General features: G+C 45.5%; 1 protein-coding gene across 1 annotated transcript in view; it reads left to right on the top strand.

Moving 5' to 3' along the window:
* LOC124798429 (cuticle protein 19.8-like) overlaps positions 1-20,767 on the top strand; it is a 33,771-nt gene extending 13,004 nt beyond the window's left edge. The window contains exon 3 of the mRNA XM_047261837.1: positions 19,858-20,767. Within this exon, the coding sequence (XP_047117793.1) occupies positions 19,858-20,529 (672 nt within the window). The 3' untranslated portion in view covers positions 20,530-20,767. The remainder of the gene's footprint in view (positions 1-19,857) is intronic.
* The last annotated feature ends 567 nt before the right edge of the window (positions 20,768-21,334 follow it).

Here is a 21,334-nt window from a genome sequence, read left to right as displayed (position 1 = left end):
ATCATGAAACTTCGATTGCTACCTATACTACAGGAAATAATAGGAATAAAAAACCGAAAATCGGTTATTTCAGAAACCGGTTATTTTCGGCGGTTTTAACAGGCACGTTAAACTGGCGTGGAAAAAACCGATGCAACGGAAAACCAGTTGTTTCAACGATATCCGACATCCCGCCGGCCGGGGTGGCCGTGCGGTTCTAGGCGCTACAGGCTGGAACCGCGTGACCGCTACGGTCGCAGGTTCGAATCTTGCCTCGGGCATGGATGTGTGTGATGTCCTTAGGTTAGTTAAGTTTAAGTAGTTCTAAGTACTAGGGGACTGATGACCTTAGAAGTTAAGTCTCATAGTGCTCTGAGCCATTTGCACCATTTGCCCCATCTACATCTACATCTACATCTACATCTACATTGATACTCCGCAAGCCACCCAACGGTGTGTGGCGGAGGGCACTTTACGTGCCACTGTCATTACCTCCCTTTCCTGTTCCAGTCGCGTATGGTTCGCGGGAAGAACGACTGTCTGAAAGCCTCCGTGCGCGCTCTAATCTCTCTAATTTTACATTCGTGATCTCCTCGGGAGGTATAAGTAGGGGGAAGCAATATATTCGATACCTCATCCAGAAACGCACCCTCTCGAAACCTGGACAGCAAGCTACACCGCGATGCAGAGCGCCTCTCTTGCAGAGTCTGCCACTTGAGTTTATTAAACATCTCCGTAACGCTATCACGGTTACCAAATAACCCGGTGACGAAACGCGCCGCTCTTCTTTGGATCTTTTCTATCTCCTCCGTCAACCCGACCTGGTACGGATCCCACACTGATGAGCAATACTCAAGTATAGGTCGAACGAGTGTTTTGTAAGCCACCTCCTTTGTTGATGGACTACATTTTCTAAGCACTCTCCCAATGAATCTCAACCTGGTACCCGCCCTACCAACAATCAATTTTATATGATCATTCCACTTCAAATCGTTCCGTACGCATACTCCCAGATATTTTACAGAAGTAACTGCTACCAGTGTTTGTTCCGCTATCATATAATCATACAATAAAGGATCCTTCTTTCTATGTATTCGCAATACATTACATTTGTCTATGTTAAGGGTCAGTTGCCACTCCCTGCACCAAGTGCCTATCCGCTGCAGATCTTCCTGTATTTCGCTACAATTTTCTAATGCAGCAACTTCTCTGTATACTACAGCATCATCCGCGAAAAGCCGCATGGAACTTCCGACACTATCTACTAAGTCATTTATATATATTGTGAAAAGCAATGGTCCCATAACACTCCCCTGTGGCACGCCAGAGGTTACTTTAGCGTCTGTAGACGTCTCTCCATTGATAACAACATGCTGTGTTCTGTTTGCTAAAAACTCTTCAATCCAGCCACACAGCTGGTCTGATATTCCGTAGGCTCTTACTTTGTTTATCAGGCGACAGTGCGGAACTGTATCGAACGCCTTCCGGAAGTCAAGAAAAATAGCATCTACCTGGGAGCCTGTATCTAATATTTTCTGGGTCTCATGAACAAATAAGGCGAGTTGGGTCTCACACGATCGCTGTTTCCGGAATCCATGTTGATTCCTACATAGTAGATTCTGGGTTTCCAGGAATGACATGATACGCGAGCAAAAAACATGTTCTAAAATTCTACAAGAGATCGACGTAAGAGATATAGGTCTATAGTTTTGCGCATCTGCTCGACGACCCTTCTTGAAGACTGGGACTATCTGTGCTCTTTTCCAATCATTTGGAACCCTCCGTTCCTTTAGAGACTTGCGGTACACGGCTGTTAGAAGGGGGGCAAGTTCTTTCGCGTACTCTGTGTAGAATCGAATTGGTATCCCGTCAGGTCCAGTGGACTTTCCTCTATTGAGTGATTCCAGTTGCTTTTCTATTCCTTGGACACTTATTTCAATATCAGCCATTTTTTCGTTTGTGCGAGGATTTAGAGAAGGAACTGCAGTGCGGTCTTCCTCTGTGAAACAGCTTTGGAAAAAGGTGTTTAGTATTTCAGCTTTACGCGTGTCATCCTCTGTTTCAATGCCATCATCATCCCGTAGTGTCTGGATATGCTGTTTCGAGCCACTTACTGATTTAACGTAAGACCAGAACTTCCTAGGATTTTCTGTCAAGTCGGTACATAGAATTTTACTTTCGAATTCAATGAACGCTTCACGCATAGCCCTCCTTACGCTAACTTTGACATCGTTTAGCTTCTGTTTGTCTGAGAGGTTTTGGCTGCGTTTAAACTTGGAGTGGAGCTCTCTTTGCTTTCGCAGTAGTTTCCTAACTTTGTTGTTGTACCACGGTGGGTTTTTCCCGTCCCTCACAGTTTTACTCGGCACGTACCTGTCTAAAACGCATTTTACGATTGCCTTGAACTTTTTCCATAAACACTCAACATTGTCAGTGTCGGAACAGAAATTTTCGTTTTGATCTGTTAGGTAGTCTGAAATCTGCCTTCTATTACTCTTGCTAAACAGATAAACCTTCCTCCCTTTTTTTATATTCCTATTAACTTCCATATTCAGGGATGCTGCAACGGCCTTATGATCACTGATTCCCTGTTCTGTACATACAGAGTCGAAAAGTTCGGGTCTGTTTGTTATCAGTAGGTCCAATATGTTATCTCCACGAGTCGGTTCTCTGTTTAATTGCTCGAGGTAATTTTCGGATAGTGCACTCAGTATAATGTCACTCGATGCTCTGTCCCTACCACCCGTCCTAAACATCTGAGTGTCCCAGTCTATATCTGGTAAATTGAAATCTCCACCTAAGACTATAACATGCTGAGAAAATTTATGTGAAATGTATTCCAAATTTTCTCTCAGTTGTTCTGCCACTAATGCTGCTGAGTCGGGAGGTCGGTAAAAGGAGCCAATTATTAACCTACCATCCCCATTACTTAGTAGGGATGAGTGATACTGTTGTTGTGTTCTTCAGTGCAAGGACTGATCTGATGCAGCTTTCTGTGCTACTCTGTCCTATAAAATCTCTGCGTAACCACTATAACCTTCATCCATTCGAACTTGTTTCCTCTATTCGAGCCGTGGTCTCCCTCTTCACGTCCACCTCCCCCTACCACACTTCCCGTCATTACCAAACTGGCGGTTCCTTGTCCGCTCAGGATACGTCAACCTTTCTTCTAATCAAATTATGTCATAAATTTTTTTTCCCTCCATAGTTTTTTGATCTACCCTTCTAACCTTAGCATTCTTCTGTAACACTACATTTCAAAAGCTCCTGTTCTGTTCTTGTCCGACCTACTGTCCACGTTTCACTTCCATACAACGCTACATTTCCACATTCCCTTCCGTATAACGCTACACTCCTGACAAATGTCTTCAGAAAAGACTCCCTATACCATGTGGTTATAATTAAATTGTAGCTACTCACGGAGGTCCAGTGTGGACTGCAACTAGTATGGTAGTAAAAATTGGCAGATATGCTAATGCGTTAATGTGAAGCCGATTTACGCTGAAAAAAATTAGTTCCAATTTTGCCCATCAGGTGCCAATTTGACACTGTACAACATCTCGCCGACGCCTCTGTAGATCAGACTGAAGAAATTCTATTAGTGGCGGTTAATAATAAAATCAACTTTATGGCTTTCTCACCTGTTTGCCTCTTGAGCCCCATCCCGTTCCTATTCCAACACATATGGAAACATATCTATTAAATCTTTCTTGCATTCACAGCTCAAGATTTGTATCTGGAGGCCAAAGTTGGAACTAATTTTTTTCCGTGTACATCGGTTCCGCATTAACGCATTAGAATCTCTACCAATTTCCGCTGTCATACGATGATAACAGTCCACAATGAACGTCTGTGAGTATCTGCACTTTAATTATAACCACCCAGGATTAGATGTTAACAAATCTCTTTCTCAGAAACGCTCTTCCGCCTCTTGCCAATCTGCATTTTATTTTCTCTCTGTTCCAGCCTTCGTCAGTTCTTTTGATGACCTGTAACAAAACATATCTACATTTAGTGCCTCCTATCCTAATCTTAGTACCACAGCATCGCCTTATTTAATTCGAATTCATTCCATTATCCTTCTCTTAGTTTTGTTGACATTCATTTCGTAACATGTTTTCAAGGTCGTATTCATTTCATTCAACTGTTCTTCTAAGTTATTTTATGTCTCTGACAGAATTACAGTGTCATCAGCCAACTTCAAATTCTTTTATCTACTCCCCGAACTTTTTCCAAATGTATCCTTGCTTTTCCTTCATAGCTAGCTCATTGTGGGAAGTGAATAATATCGGGATAGGCTACAACCCTGTGTCACTCTCTTCTCAGCTAGTGCTTTCCTTTGATGCCATTTCACTCTTACAAACTGCAGACTGATTTCTATACAAGTTGCACATGACCTTGCACTCATAATGCTATATCCCTGTTACCTCAGAATTTCAAATTTAGTCCAGTCAGCATTGTAAAAAGCTTACCCTCGATCTAAAAATGCTATAAATATAGATATACCTTTCTTCAACCTATCTTCTAAGATAAATCGTAGGATCAGTACTGCCTCTTGTGATCCTACTATTCCCCAAAACACAAAATACTCTTCTAGGTCAGCTTCTACCAGTCTTTCCATTCTTCTGTAAATAATTCCTGTCAGTATTTTGTAACCTTGACTGATTAAACTGGTGCTTTGGTAATATTCTTAATTGTCACTTGCATTTTTTTGGAATTATAGATAACTAAGTATTGAAACAATATCATCAGTAGTATCTATGAAGAAAAAGTATTCCTCGCTGGACCCTATTACATTTTTAATAGTGTACTATTTACCAATGGAAAAGCTTCTTTCCATCAAGCACTTCGGTTTTGAATAGCAAAGACAAATCTATTCAGTTTTTATTACGTATCTCTTCTCACTGTTACAATTTCAATAATTTTTTAAATAGCCCAATACCACTCGTGCCTTGTCACCATAATGGTCAGCCCCCGAGTTGCCTCTCGCAAATTATTAGGCGGAGGTAGCTCGGCAAGGTGATGTGTTATTGGCCTCCCTGTAGCGCATTCGTTCCTTCCGATCGTTCAGTCGCAACCGTTCCACACTGCCGCAGTGAGCCGTTAGTAGCTCTGCCCGGACAGAATGCAATTTGCGGATATGACATACACTGACGGAAAGAAGTCGACACCCGCAGAAGGAGTTGTGCGAAATAAACAAAATTGGTAGGTACGTTTCTACACCTGAAAGACGACGTCTATTCAAATTTCGTGCCAGCCGCCTAAGAGTGATATTAGTGGCGTCACTAGAAGGATGAAAATTATGTTTACTTTAAATACACCCCATTGACGGTAGTCCTTGACCACTACAGGGGGGGGGGGGGGGAGCCCATCGCGTTCGGCTTTTGGCTCTGGGGCATCGTACTGCATCAGAAATTTGAGCAGCAGTCAGAACCAGAGTGACAAGTTACTAACCGGTTACTTCAGTGACAGCCCCGAGCCAGACGCCCTGCAGCTTGCATTCAATTGACCCCAAACCACCGCCATTTGCGAATTCAGTGGTGTCAAGCGAGAGCTCATTGGAGGGCAGGGTGGTCTGTTGTGATGGAAAAAAGTCACCACCATTCCACATCGCAGGTCTGTTGTGACGGAAAAAAGTCGCCATCATTCCACATTGCAGGTCTGTTGTGATGGAAAAAAGTCGCCACCATTCCACGTTGCAGGTCTGTTGTGTTTCCTGATGAAATCTGGTTCTTCCTCGGCGCCAATGATGGCCACGTGTTGGTTAGAAAGAGGCCACTCAAGGGCCTACAGCCAACCTGTCTGGGTGCTAGACATTCTGGACCTATACCTGGAGTTATGGTTCCAGGTGTGATATCGTATGACATCAAGAGTACTCGTATGGCTATCCCACGTACCCTGACTGAAAATCTGTACCTCAATCTGGTGTTTCGTCCCGTTGTGCTGCCATTAAGCAACAGCATTTCAGGGTGTGTTTTGCAAGGAGCAATGCTCGCCCAAATGCTGCTATTGTAACCCAGCGAGCTCTACAGAGTGTCGACATGTTGCCTTGGCCTGCACGATCAACTACGTCTGTCTCTAATCGATCACATATGGGACACCATCAGACGAAAACTCCAGCGTCATACGCAGCCAGCGTTAACCGTCCCTGTATTGGCCAACCAAGTGCAACTGGCATGTAACTTCATCCCACAGAATGACATCCGGTGCAACACACTACATGCACGTTTGCATGGTTGCGTTCAACATTCTGGCATTTACTCCAGTTGTTAATGTACCACCATTTCAAATTTCCAATTCCTTACATTAACACGTGTCTTGCAATACTGATGACTTTTTTGTTACCTAGAAAAATGTACTCCCGAAATTTCATTGCTCTGCGATTTTTTTTCCGTCTGTGTATTTTCTCCTTTGGTATCTTAAAAACGGTCGCCTCCTGAGTGCAAAAGTCGTTCCACCGGAAAGCAGTGCCACTGTTCCAGCGCGGAAACCGTAATACGTTTACAATTCTAAGTGTATTGTGTGTCTGTTTCTGAAACCTGTTATCTGTTTGAAATAGGGACATTATGGTTAAAACGGCTCTGAGCACTATGGGACTTAACATCTGAGGTCATCAGTCCCCTAGACGTAGAGCTACGTAAACCTAACTAACCTAAGGACATCACACACATCCATGCCCGAGGCAGGATTCGAACCTGTGACCGTAGCATCAGCGCGGTTCCGGACTGAAGCGCCTAGAACCACTCTGTCACAGCAGCCGGTGCAGGCATGGAGCTTCAATAAAAAATTGCCCAACTGAGAGTGAGTACCATGCACAGTTAAATGTGTGATTGTGTGCAACATATTATGTAACTGAACTTCATCAGCAGTTCTTATTCCATACCTCCATTTTTTTGCGATTAAAAGAGACAGGAGATTGTTAAAAAACTGACAGTGCCAATCCATTCCATCGATAACCCTATTCATCCAATCATCTCCGTCCACCTCTCACTGCTATAAACGTTATAAAGTTCATGGCGATCGTACATCAAAACATTCACGCAGTCCAGTGACCACACACCCTCGAGAAATTCTCCTTCGCTGCCTGCTCTGTGTCCATCCAAACACCCAGGCCACCTACCCTCTTAGTCCAGTCCACTTCGTCTTCAACCGCATCGATACCCCAGGGTAAACCCTCTCTAGCTCTCACTCACATAAACCACTTCCAAAAGCTTACAATGGCACGACAGCAATACGGTATCCTCTTCCGCAACATCCCATCACACACAACAAATAAACTGTTATTTACGCAAACCATGTCGCAATACAATGTCCATACCTTTATTTTAAACAAGAACCTCCCCCAACTCTAGCACTCCATCCGAACCAAAAAAATGTTCAAATGTGTGTGAAATCTTATGGGACTTAACTGCTAAGGTCATCAGTCCCTAAGCTTACACACTACTTAACCTAAATCATCCTAAGGACAAACACACACACCCATACCCGAGGGAGGACTCGAAGCTCCGCCGGGACCTGCCGCACAGTCCATGATTCCAGCGCCTTAGACCGCTCGTCCATCCGAACGTTTCACTATAACATAGTGTAAACGACCCATTCACCTGGCCGAAGGCCGAGTTGCAGTGGGGCACCAAGAGAACACTTCTGTTCGACCACAGGCATTTTATGACTTTCCCAATGAATACCTTATTCAAATCCTCTCCTGAAAAACCTCCACAGTACCAGTGCCAAATCCGTCCTCACACCGACATCCTCTATGACGTCCTCACCACACAGACCGTAACTTTTCCACTTCTAATACTGCTTCTGACCATTCCTAGCCAATTTCTGGTAGAACTCCTGCGTGGCATCAGTTTATTCCCAACCTCCAAGGTGTCGTAGTTCCCGTCCCACAACACAGCCGTCCCAGACTTTATTCTAGTATCTCTCAACCGCCATATACGTATCACCACGTGAGTGCAAAATGGTTCAAATGGCTCTGAGCACTATGGGACTTAACTTCTGAGGTCGTCAGTACCCTAGAACTTAGAACTACTTAAACCTAACTAACCTAAGGACATCACACACACCCCTGCCCGAGGCAGGATTCGAACCTGCGACCGTAGCGCCTAGAACCGCTCGTCCACCCCGGCCGGCTCACCACGTGCGTCCTGGATCCAATAATAAATGACCACGTACACATCTTATTCACATCCTTGTACCCCATCCCAATATTCGCTCAAAATTTATCCAAGAGTCTTCGTAATCCAGCTGCAATGTCTACTGGAAATCCAGACACCCATAACAGGAATAAGCCACAGACCTTTCAAAACCGTCATGGTATACCTCATGTCACCTTCTTCCAGCAGCAGACCATGTTAAACGTCATATCCACCCACATCACTAGTAAACCAGTGTATCTCAATCACCCACCCTTCCCTCCACACATTCAACTGTTTGTACTGAGTTCCGTCGCTTATGCCTTTCGTTCCTGCAGACTCAGAACCGGTATACATTCTGACACCACCGGCAGTCATTGAGACACATCAGAAACTTGCTCAATGACAAAATAGCCTGGGAGTGGGAGCAAACGAGCTCCAGGCTTGATACTCTCTACATTAGCTTCTCCAGTTACTGCAAAGCTTTCTAACTGACTCCCTAGGCAAAGCTAACCACCTGACATCCTGTCTCTCCGACATCTTCACAGTTCCTAATCACCCTAATCTCGATTAAACCCTAATCTCGATTAAACCCTAATCCCCACAGTCTATGAACGTATGGACATCATTGTCACACCACTTTCTCCCAATTTCTGTTATTTGGACGGCGTACCACAGAGAGAACTGATCACATCCGTTACAGTATGTGATATAAAACAAGTGCTAGGCAAAACACACAACACTGCTGCAAGTCGCAACTGCATTACTGACAGACATTCTGGAGCATTATACCTCATATCTACCCATTAGTCCCACCTCGGTATTTAGAATTTTCGCATCTCTCGCCCTCGATATAGATTATGATTGTGAATAACATTCCAATCTCCTCTTCAAACTCCAGACATACGTGTTCCAGATTAACTATGTCTGCTTAATTGGTTCCTTTCCATCTGACCCTCCATCTTATAGTTAATACGAGTAATACCAATTCCCGCACTTTCTATCCTGCAGGTGTGTCCAGAGGCTCATTCCTGTCTTCTCTACTTTATATCCTCTACACTGATGATCTGCCAAAAGCATCCTTCCAATCTATCTCCTTCAGTATGCCGATGCTCCTGCATTCCTAGCCTTCTATCCAACACTCCAGAAATCACAACGATCCCTCCATCTCAATCAGGTTTGCTCCTGATGTGCCGGCCGGTGTGGCCGAGCGGTTCTAGGCGCTTCACTCTGGAACCGTGCGACCGCTACGGTCGCAGGTTCGAATCCTGCCTCGGGCATGGATATGTGTGGTGTCCATAGGTTAGTTAGGTTTAAGTAGTTCTAAGTTCTAGGGGACTGATGACCTCAGATGTCAAGTCCCATAGTGCTCAGAGCCATTTGAACCTCCTGATATAATTAGTGGCTCCTGAAGACAAATTCCTCTAATATGGGCAATAACTGTAGAACGAACCACCTTTAGCTTCTTCATTAATGATTTTTACCTCTGAATTTACTACCTTCTATCCAGTTAACTAATACACTAAAATATGTTGGACCAAGCCTCAAGCGACAACTAAGAGCGAAAATTCGCCTCCTAACCACCCAACAGAATGTCTACGTTGGAATAAAACTACTGACTGGCCGAAAATTAGGACCATCGCGCTCCACTGTAGTCAACAACCGCAAAATCTCCTTCTGTTCCATCCTCTCGCACACCAATGTTGCCTGAAAATCCACTCCTCCAAATTCTTTCATCTCTGTCAAAGACCCTGCACTCCATCATGCTTTCCACATCCATTTACCTTCCCCCCACATGGATCCTCTACTGTCTCATAAAATTGACATCCCTTTTCATTAACTTTCGTATGCCCTACACTATCCGCAACCTAGATTCCATTAACCCCATTGTTTCCACTCTGATCACTGATCCTGGTATGTTGCTGCTCCTATAACAGCACATCTCACTGTTCTTACAGTTACACGCACTTTATATCCTGTCCCAGCGCAACTTCAACGGCTCTCTCTTCCAGACAATGAAATTAGCCTCTATACTTAATCATCCTATCATCTATAACTTCTCCTCACCTGTTCGATTTCGAATTAATGTTCCCTCTCCGTCTTCCTTCTATATCTTCCCCACCCGTCCTCCTGGTTACACTACGAGCGAGCGAGGTGGCGCAGTGGTTAGCACACTGGACTCGCATTCGGGAGGACGACGGTTCAGTCCCGCGTCCGGCCGTCCTGATTTAGGTTTTCCGTGATTTCCCTAAATTTTCCCAGGCTAATGCCGGGACGGTTCCTTTGAAAGGGCACGGCCGACTTCCTTCTCCGTCCTTCCCTAATCCGATGAGACCGATGACCTCGCTGTTTGGTCTCCTACCCCAAAAACAGCAACAACTGGTTACACTGTGGTCGTGCTTACCCACAAGGCTTTTTCCCACTTTCTACCAACTATCCATTTCCATGGTAGTGGACCTGATATTTATCACAACCTTCAACTATACAGAGCACATTTTTTCCTCTTCAAAACTTCCCCCCCCCCCCCCCCCCCCCCCCCATCGAGGTCCTCCAGCGTTTTAGTACAAGTTCAATGCTCTTTTCTAAAATGACATCGCCGTTTCTACAACGCATTTTAAATACAGTTCTATTCTTATCTTTATGTTTTAGTTCTTCGATTTTAATCCAAACAATAAAGAGAATCAACAGTTTTAATATAATGTAAATGCAAAAAAAATTCATCTTATATATCAATGCCTAGCCGTACTACATGTCTAGTTCAGCATACTTTGTGTTATTATATATTACTCAAACTCAGACCGACATAAAAAAAGCTAACAACAATTGAGAAACTTCAAATGTGCTTAGTAAAAGTCTAATCCATGACAAGTAGAAAAAAATATCGACCGCGCTCAATAAACTATGCACAACAAAAAACTGGTCATATTTAAAGTGGAGACCCCTATCCAGGGTGATTTCGAAGTTTGCGGGCGGTGTCTTCTGGTTGTGTTTGGTGTCCTCATAAGCTATGCAACCTAACAGCTGCTACTGTGAGGAGGTTGAGCAACGTGCCCCTGGAGGATACCTAATATGGTGACTAATGTACTAAACTGGAAATGCATATAATGAACAAAACAATACATTACACAGCAAGTGGCGCTCCCAATCACCTAACTGATTTACTTACATGTTCTAATAATTGCGGTTAGCGTAAATCTTATAGCAAAATTTTTGTGTCCATCGATATTAACTGAAGCTCTAGGACCTTTGTTGTGGCTGTCAAAGTTTGCTACCTGAAACGGCGAACGCAAAACTATCTTGGTGAAGTCGATTTATTAAAAGATCTAAATTATTTTCAACAACAAATAAAAATACTGTATGCAATACTATACCTGAATAGTTTCGCTAATATACAATATGAAATTCTACCATTAGAGCAGAGCGAGCCAAATTACGTCGCAGCCTCAATCCTCCTCGATCCGCTGTGGCACGCGAACAGTGCAGCCAGCATTGATAGTATAAAAATGACTCGTATTGTTAGGAGCGGCTGCTGGTTTCGCTGGTACGCCGCCGTATTGAAACATTAATAGGCGTACAGCAATGATAAAATAAAATAAATAAATGTTAGCCGGCCGAAGTGGCTGAGCGATTCTAGGCGCTACAGTCTGGAACCGCGCGACCGCTACGGTCGCAGGTACGAATCTTGCCTCGGGCATGGATGTGTGTGATGTCTTTAGGTTAGTTAGGTTTAAGTAGTTCCAAGTCTAGGGGACTGATGACCTCAGATGTTGAGTCCCATAGTGCTGAGAGCCATTTGAACCATTTAGAAATGAATGTGCGATTAGGTATCCGTTTCCAAACAAGCCCATTTCATCCAGGTTGAAAACCTGCTGCAGTGTAGTGCAGCGTTCAAACCGCTTCGTACAAGTTTAAAGTATAGATGTGGACCACTTCAAAAGCCTCACAGGAAGCCGGCCGAGGTGGCCGAGCGGTTCTAGGCGGTACAGTCCGGAACCACGCAACCGCTACTGTCGCAGGTTCGAATCCTGCCTCGGGCATGGGTGTGTGTGATGTCCTTAGGTTACTTAAGTTTAAGGAGTTCTAAGTTCTAGGGGTCTGATGACCTCAGAAGTTAAGTCCCATAGTGCTCAGAGCCATTTGAACCATTTTTTGAATAAATGTTAGTGTAATGACGGTATTCTCTTATTTGCTCCTTTTTTATTTTTTCCTACCTTTTTGATCTTCTATAAACTGACAGAAAAAAATCGCAACACTGAGGAGTTGTGCGACATAAACAGAAGTGTTACTGCATCTGAAAGATGATGTCTATTCCATCACGGATGTCGCATAAGAGTGACGCTAGTAGCGCCAATATGAGATTGCATATCAGGTTTGCCTTAACTACACTTTATAATAGTAACAAGCGTTAGTTACGTATGAGATTGGATATGGTGAGTTGATATTAGTCAAGAATGCCTTTAAGCCGACAATGAAGCCGTTATCCAAACTTTACTGAATTTGAACGAGATCGTGTAATAAGGCTACGAGAAGCTGGATGTTCCTTCTGCGTTACTGCAGAAAGACTTGGCAGGAATGTAGTCACTGTACATGACTGCTGGCAACCGTGGTCACAAGAATGAACGGTCGCAAGAAGATCGGGGTCCGGACGGTAAAATGGCATTACCGAGAGGGAAGACCATCATGGCCCTGAGACGTCGTACTGCATCTGCAGCAGCAATCTGACTTGCCACCATAGTGACACAACGAACTGTTACAAATCGGTTGCTTCAATGACAGTCCCGAGCCGCCAGACGCCCTGCAGCGTGCTTTCCACGGACCCCGAGCCACAGTCATTTGCGACTTCAGTGGTGTCAAGCGAGAGCTCATTGGAGCGCAGGATGAAGGTCTGATGCGTTTTCTGGGAGAGCCGGTTCTGCCTCGGTGCCAGTGATGGCCGTGTGTTGGTTAGGAAGCCAGTTGTGGGCCTGCAACTAACGTGTCTGCGTGCTAGGACACTCTGGACCTACACCTGGAGTTATGGTCCGGGATGGGATTTTGCATGACAGTATGAGCACTATCGTGGTTATCCACACACTCTGAATGCAAAAAAAAAAAAAAAAAAATTGTACGTTAGTCTAATGATTCGATCTATTGTGCTGTCATTTATGAGCAGCTTTCCAGGGGGTATTTTCCAATAGGACATTAGCTCGTCCACGTACCTCTGTTGTAACCCAGCATGCCCTACAGAGTATCGACATGTTGGCTAGCCTGCTCGATCAACAAATATGTCTCCAATCAAGCAAATAATGGGACATCATCGGATGATAGCTCCAGCCTCATTCACAACCAGCTTTAAGTGGCCCTGTATGCAGACATCTGATACATGTACATCAAAATGCACGCACGTGTTCATGCTTGCACAAAACATTCGCGCGCTTACACAAGTTAATAAGTACCAGCATTTCACTTTTGCAGTGACTTATCTCGAACTTACATTAACATCTTGCAATGCCTATCACTGAAATATTTTACCTAGATAAATGTATTCCCGAATTTCATTACTTTGTATTAATTATTTCTTGGTGGTGAGAGTTTTTTCCGTCAGTGTAGATAGACTTCACAAATCTGAATAGTATTACAGAATATTTTATAAATTTGTTGCGAGTGCAATCTGCAGTTCGCGACTTTTCTTCCTACTAAATGGTTGTCATCATCATCAGCATAACCATCTTCATCAAGAACAGCTCCCACACGCTAGTTGGGGCTGTTTTACACATTTACCTATTTATTTTCCTCTATCCCCTTATCCTCCGTCACTGCCCTCGCCTTTCCTCGGAATGCCTTCTTTACTCCTTTCATCCAACTATCCCTCGATCTTTTACACTGGAACCTCGAAATCAAACATCATCCTTTATTTCCGTACCATTTATCCCTTGTCGATTATATTCGCTCCTGTAGGTATATCTACTTTAATGTTTCCCAGATCTCTTCACTTTCATTCTGAACATTTTTGGTACTCTCACTCTGCTTCAGTGAAACTTCATTTCAGAAACCTATATCTTGCTTAAACCTCTGTACTGCTTCGTCGAGGTTTCGGAACTATATGTCGCGATAGGTGTAACCTCATGTAGTAGGGTCGATACATTTCTCAGTTGGTCTTCCTTAGGACATCTTTATTCCACGCCAGTGTCCTGAGACTTGTAAGAAATGCTACTTTTTGTCTCCATCTCACATTGACTTCCTCATACATTTTTTCCCAACTTTTTCCACTGCACTTTCAAGATATTTGCAGCTGTTGACCTCTAAATTCTTTCCTGCCATTCTCTTCCTGGTCACAGTCACAAACTCACTATTCCACATGTTATATACCATGTACCTACCCACGTCAGTCCATACAACTAATTCTTGTTGAACATTTTCCTTATTTTACCAGTTCATTAATTCATCATCAAAAGGAGGAGGAGGAGATTAGTGTTTAACGTCCCGTCGACAACGAGGTCATTAGAGACGGAGCGCAAGCTCGGGTGAGGGAAGGATGGGGAAGGAAACCGGCCGTGCCCTTTCAAAGGAACCATCCCGGCATTTGCCTGAAGCGATTTAGGGAAATAACGGAAAACCTAAATCAGGATGGCCGGAGACGGGATTGAACCGTCGTCCTCCCGAATGCGAGTCCAGTGTGCTAACCACTGCGCCACCTCGCTCGGTCATCATCAAAAGCTACACTATCAACATATAAATATCCTTCCAATTATCTGAACCATTTTGTCAACATGCAAGCCATAAAAAGTGGAAGAACACTTCAACATTTTATGGAAGTACACTTCAATATTTTAAACCGCTTCCTCTGCTTTATCTATTCTGTAACCTCATCAGCAAGTTTCGTCACCCTGTCAACTGCGCATGTTTACACGCATATGCTCTCCAGGGTTTCCCATACATTATTGTAGCACATATTGTCAAACCCCATACTTATAACGTTTTCTTGTAGAGCTGCCTTACTTTAAATATAAAATCAGTCGTTGATCTCGTCAGATTGAAGCCGTAATGTGGTTTCTTCATTTTCATCTCAATTTTGTCCCTTAATCTTTTCTCAAGAATTATCTCCCATTTCACAGTGGCACATCTTATCACGTCTTTATAGTTCTTAAATTCTCTCTTGTTACCTTTTTTGGGCCGGCCGTTGTGGTCAAGCGGTTCTAGGCGCTGAGTCCAGAACCACGCGGCTGCTACGGTAGCAGGTTCGAATGCTGCCTCGGGCATGGATGTGTGTGATGTCCTTATGTTAGTTAGGTATAAATAGTTCTAAGTCGAGGGGACTGATGACCTCAGATATTAAGTCCCATAGTGCTTAGAACTGTTTGAACCATTTTTTGAACCTTCTTTGAAAAAAGAGCCAATTCCAGTCTACTCGTATTGTCTTTTACGGCTATACAAACTTCATTACACGGTATAACTCCTGCTTCCGCATAACTCCAGCTGGTCTTATACTCAGACCTCATCTTCACCCTTGGTACTGCGCAGAGTTGGTTCTACTTTTACGCAGAACAAATGGTTCAAATGGCTCTGAGCACTATGCGACTTCTGAGGTCATCAGTCGCCTAGAACTTAGAACTAATTAAACCTAACTAATCTAAGGACATCACACACATCCATGCCCGAGGCAGGATTCGAACCTGCGACCGTAGCGGTCGCTCGGCTCCAGACTGTAGCGCCTAGAACCGCACGGCCACTCCGGCCGGCTGCGCAGAACAAATTCTTTTTCGTTTCTTTTCCTTGATTATTTTATGAAGGGCGTTCGATAAGTAATGAAATACATTCTTTTTCTCGGCAAATTGCGGTTAAAAGAACGTGAAATTTGTCGTGGGGCATTCTGAAATATTCCCGCATCAGCCACTATACTGTCATGAAGTTCCGATTGGTGGCGGCACTTTACGTAGCCTTCAATATGGCATCTGTAACGGAGGTGCGCTCCAAGCAGAGATCTGTTATTGAGTTTCTTTCGGCGGAAAACCAGAATATCGAAGATATTCATATGCGCTTGGAGAATGTCAACGGAGACCTGGAGTGAACAAAAGCATGGTGAGTCGTTGGGCGAGGCGTCTGTCATCATCGTAACAATGTGGCGCAGACCTGCCAGATCTTTCATGGGCCGGCCGGCCGCACACAGCTGTAACTCCTGCGATGTATTCGTCGTCACAAAAATGCAAAGGATCTACTCCTGCACGACAAAGCAAGACCTTACACAAGTCTGCGCACCCGAAAGGACCTCATAAAACTTAAGTGTTTACTATCTTTGGCTTTAGATATCAATGTCAAATTTGGTCAAAATGTGTTTTGATATTTCCTTTACAAACTGGAAATTTTTTTACCGGAAATGTCGAAGAGCAAAGGCGGAAGTGCCGTCGGAACGAAACAAAATTTCGATGTAGACCACCACGCGCGGAATGTCACAGGTTAGTCGGCTCGTCTGAAATCAAAGTTGACTTTAGTGAAGTGTATAAGATTCTTTAGGAGTTGTACTTCGCTTAAGTTACTTGGACCATAGGAAACAAAATGGCGGACATTTGAAGTAAAATAGGGGTTTTTTCATCGATTTTTCGACTTCGTCGGCCAAGTAAAAATATTTATAATTGATGGGTCGGAATAACAGTGGTACAACTCCTAGACAATTTAGTTAGCTTCGTCGGAAACAAAGAATCATGCCAATCGGTTCTGTAGATTTGAAGTTACCATACCGCGCGATAAGAATACGTCATTTCGAGAAAAAGGCGTTTGAAGTTTTGACTACATATAAATGCAACATTATGCAACTTTCGTTCAATCTGCTATTGCGGGTCCATAAACTAGTCTTTCCTCTTCCCCATAGAGGGCGTTCTGCTCGATCTGGGCCATCCTGCGCTGCTCCAGAGCAGCTCGTACGGCCGGTGACAAGCGGTGTTCGGCCGCTTGAATCCGGTGGTCGTCCGAATGCTTGGCGAACTGCGTCGAATAGAATCCCAGGGTGACGTCCATCATTGTCATGGTCTTCAGAATTGCTGAATACCCTTCGTTGAAGGTGCTCACTGCCAGGAAAGTCGCAATCTCCACTGTCTTCGCACCAGAATGCAAATGCCTGGGGGCTAACTTCCAAACACACGCGTTCAACTTTCATTTGAATTTTGTGTGCTTCTTCCCAAGCACCGCTACATTAACTCGTTCTCCTACAGAAAGAAACTTATGTTTGAAAAAGGCCGATTTCAGGCAGGAGCGTTTTTTGTTCAACCGCTAGTAACAAACATTTCCGTTCCGTATTGGGAAAAACCGTTTCAGGGTGGATATACACTCCTGGAAATTGAAATAAGAACACCGTGAATTCATTGTCCCAGGAAGGGGAAACTTTATTGACACATTCCTGGGGTCAGATACATCACATGATCACACTGACAGAACCACAGGCACATAGACACAGGCAACAGAGCATGCACAATGTCGGCAATTGTCGGCACTAGTACAGTGTATATCCACCTTTCGCAGCAATGCAGGCTGCTATTCTCCCATGGAGACGATCGTAGAGATGCTGGATGTAGTCCTGTGGAACGGCTTCCCATGCCATTTCCACCTGGCGCCTCAGTTGGACCAGCGTTCGTGCTGGACGTGCAGACCGCGTGAGACGACGCTTCATCCAGTCCCAAACATGCTCAATGGGGGACAGATCCGGAGATCTTGCTGGCCAGGGTAGTTGACTTACACCTTCTAGAGCACGTTGGGTGGCACGGGATACATGCGGACGTGCATTGTCCTGTTGGAACAGCAAGTTCCCTTGCCGGTCTAGGAATGGTAGAACGATGGGTTCGATGACGGTTTGGATGTACCGTGCACTATTCAGTGTCCCCTCGACGATCACCAGTGGTGTACGGCCAGTGTAGGAGATCGCTCCCCACACCATGATGCCGGGTGTTGGCCCTGTGTGCCTCGGTCGTATGCAGTCCTGATTGTGGCGCTCACCTGCACGGCGCCAAACACGCATACGACCATCATTGGCACCAAGGCAGAAGTGACTCTCATCGCTGAAGACGACACGTCTCCATTCGTCCCTCCATTCACGCCTGTCGCGACACCACTGGAGGCGGGCTGCACGATGTTGGGGCGTGAGCGGAAGACGGCCTAACGGTGTGCGGGACTGTAGCCCAGCTTCATGGAGACGGTTGCGAATGGTCCTCACCGATACCCCAGGAGCAACAGTGTCCCTAATTTGCTGGGAAGTGGCGGTGCGGTCCCCTACGGCACTGCGTAGGATCCTACGGTCTTGGCGTGCATCCGTGCGTCGCTGCGGTCCGGTCCCAGGTAGACGGGCACGTGCACCTTCCGCCGACCACTGGCGACAACATCGATGTACTGTGGAGACCTCACGCCCCACGTGTTGAGCAATTCGGCGGTACGTCCACCCGGCCTCCCGCATGCCCACTATACGCCCTCGCTCAAAGTCCGTCAACTGCACATACGGTTCACGTCCACGCTGTCGCGGCATGCTACCAGTGTTAAAGACTGCGATGGAGCTCCGTATGCCACGGCAAACTGGCTGACACTGACGGCGGCGGTGCACAAATGCTGCGCAGCTAGCGCCATTCGACGGCCAACACCGCGGTTCCTGGTGTGTCCGCTGTGCCGTGCGTGTGATCATTGCTTGTACAGCCCTCTCGCAGTGTCCGGAGCAAGTATGGTGGGTCTGACACACCAGTGTCAATGTGTTCTTTTTAACATTTCCAGGAGTATATATATATATATATATATATATATATATATATATATATATATATATGTATATATATATATATATATATATACAGTTTAAAAAATCGATTTTTTGAGTCAAAAGATTGTAAACCTCTCGTTAATTGGACTTTTCTTCCTCATCCGTCCCTTTTAATGCAATTTATTTCTTTGCCATTTACTCACATCGTGTGCGCGTCCCCGCTGGCGCGCCGCCAACTTCAAGCGATAAGAGTGTTTACATAACAAAACTGTTGCATCCTTGAGCCTCCGGTTCTAGATGTACCCTTGTCCGGTTAGTGGCTGACGCTACAGGCAAGGATGCAATTGCCAACTAACTACAGGCAACTGCATTGAACGCCGCCAACATGCCCTACAGGAGGCATCGTCGTACCCGCACAACATTCTACAAAACTATAGAAAACATTGAACTTACAACAACATCAGGAGACAAGAAAAATCGCATTCCAGTGAAGAGTGTTGCAGCACACGCCCTCGTCGATGGACCTTGTGTATTTCTTGGATGTTCTCTTAATTTTAGTTTGGATATTAACGACACTTTCTCACGTGGAAATGGATGGTTCACCGTTGCCATAGTAAGATAAGAGGTGGTAGCGGAGTTTCGAGTGTACCTGGTCTTGAAAGTTTTAATGATAGAGATGTAATTGCCTGTCGTACTTATCATATGTTTGAAATTGGTAGTAAAGATTTTGGCAAATACGCTTATGACTGAACATCGCCTCTCGTCTTGTATACTCGTAGCAAAAGAAAAATTAATCAAAATGAATCTCTATTTATTTGGGTTAAAGGTAAAGGTGTATGTGAATATACAAAATTTGTATCGTTCCTCTTTCCTTTTAGCGTCCTACACCGTAACTCTCTGTGGTGATTCGTGTATTCTTCCCCTGCCCGTTTATCCACCCATTTCCAGTAAACAAGAGCCGTCCAAATGATGTTCGAACAGTGATGCAGTGTGCTTGTTTAACCTCAAAAGACGACGCCACTGTTGCAGCCGGAGCCGTACCAGTTCCAGTACTCGGTGAGCGACGCGGAGAGCGGCGCCGCTTTCCGCCAGCAGGAGAACAGCGACGGCAAGGGCATCGAGGGCCAGTACGCCGTGCAGCTGCCCGACGGCCGCAACCAGATAGTCAAGTACTCCGCCACCGAAGAGTCGGGCTTCCACGCCGAGGTCATCTACGAGGGCGAGCCAGTTTTCCCACCCGCACCCGCGCCCGGGGGCGGCGGCGGCGGGGGCGGAGGGCGCGTGGTGGGCAGCCAGCAGCCGCGGTCGCTGGCACCGAGGCCCGCCCCCGCACCCGCCCCCACCGCCTCTGGACTCGCTCTGGCGCCGCCCGGTAACGCTTTCGCATCTGGCTCGGTCCGTCCAGACGGCAACCTGGCTGCCCCCAGGGTGGGAGCTCTGCCGGGACAGACCGCAGGTGGCGCCTTCGGCGGCGGCGGGCAACAGTTCGACGCCTCGGCCGGAGGGTTCGGCGCTGGAGGCTTCGATGCCACGGGCAGAGGAGGCGCTCCGGGCCCGGCCTTCGGGAACACCCTGGAGGCTCCTTCGTTCGGCCCTACCGGCGGCGACCTCTCCATCCCGGGAGGTCCGGCATTCGGCTCTTTCGGAGCGCCTGCGCCCACTGTCGCCGTTGGAGGGCGTCGGGTGAACTTCAGGGGGTAGCGCGTTCTGTCTGCAGCAGCCAGTACAAAACTGTTCGGAATTTTTTCACTGTGAGAGACGCTGAAAGCTTATTGCTTCGTATCTGAAGCGCTAGCAAAAGATTTTTAAATAAGAGAATCTTCATTCGTTGTTTTACATACATACAGAGAATGTACAAACGTGAGTGTAAACTCGATGAAAGGACTTTGTTTTCACGAAAATAAATTTCACTTTTAATAAATTTTTCACTACAATTCTACTTTTAGTTTGTTCAGCATTTGATTCTCCTCTCATATTCCATTATTATGTGTTAGCTTACAATGCCACTCTGGTTCATATTTCGATAATATTATGGATCGCAAGTTTAACTCATGCAAGTGGAATTTATTTAGTTAGGGATAGAACTAAGATGCAAGTAAGAACATGAAGGTGATCATGTGACTAGTACCCTTTCTTTGAATGAATGAGATTTTCACTCTGCAGCGGAGTGTGCGCTGATATGAAACTTCCTGGCAGATTAAAACTGTGTGCCGGACTGAGACTCGAACTCGGGACCTTTGCCTTTCGCGGGCAAGTGCTCTACCACCTGAGCTACCCAAGCACGACTCACGCCCCGTCCTCACAGCTTGGAAGGTAGGAGACGAGGTACTGGCGGAAGTAAAGCTGTGAGGACAGGGCGTGAGTCGTGCTTGGGTAGCTCAGTTGGTAGAGCACTTGCCCGCTTGGAAGGTAGGAGACGAGGTACTGGCGGAAGTAAAGCTGTGAGGACAGGCCGTGAGTCGTGCTTGGGTAGCTCAGTTGGTAGAGCACTTGCCCGCGAAAGGCA

Source organism: Schistocerca piceifrons, chromosome 5, assembly GCF_021461385.2.
Source record: "Schistocerca piceifrons isolate TAMUIC-IGC-003096 chromosome 5, iqSchPice1.1, whole genome shotgun sequence".
Lineage (NCBI taxonomy): Eukaryota > Metazoa > Arthropoda > Insecta > Orthoptera > Acrididae > Schistocerca > Schistocerca piceifrons.
This window is presented reverse-complemented; position numbering and strand designations above follow the sequence as displayed.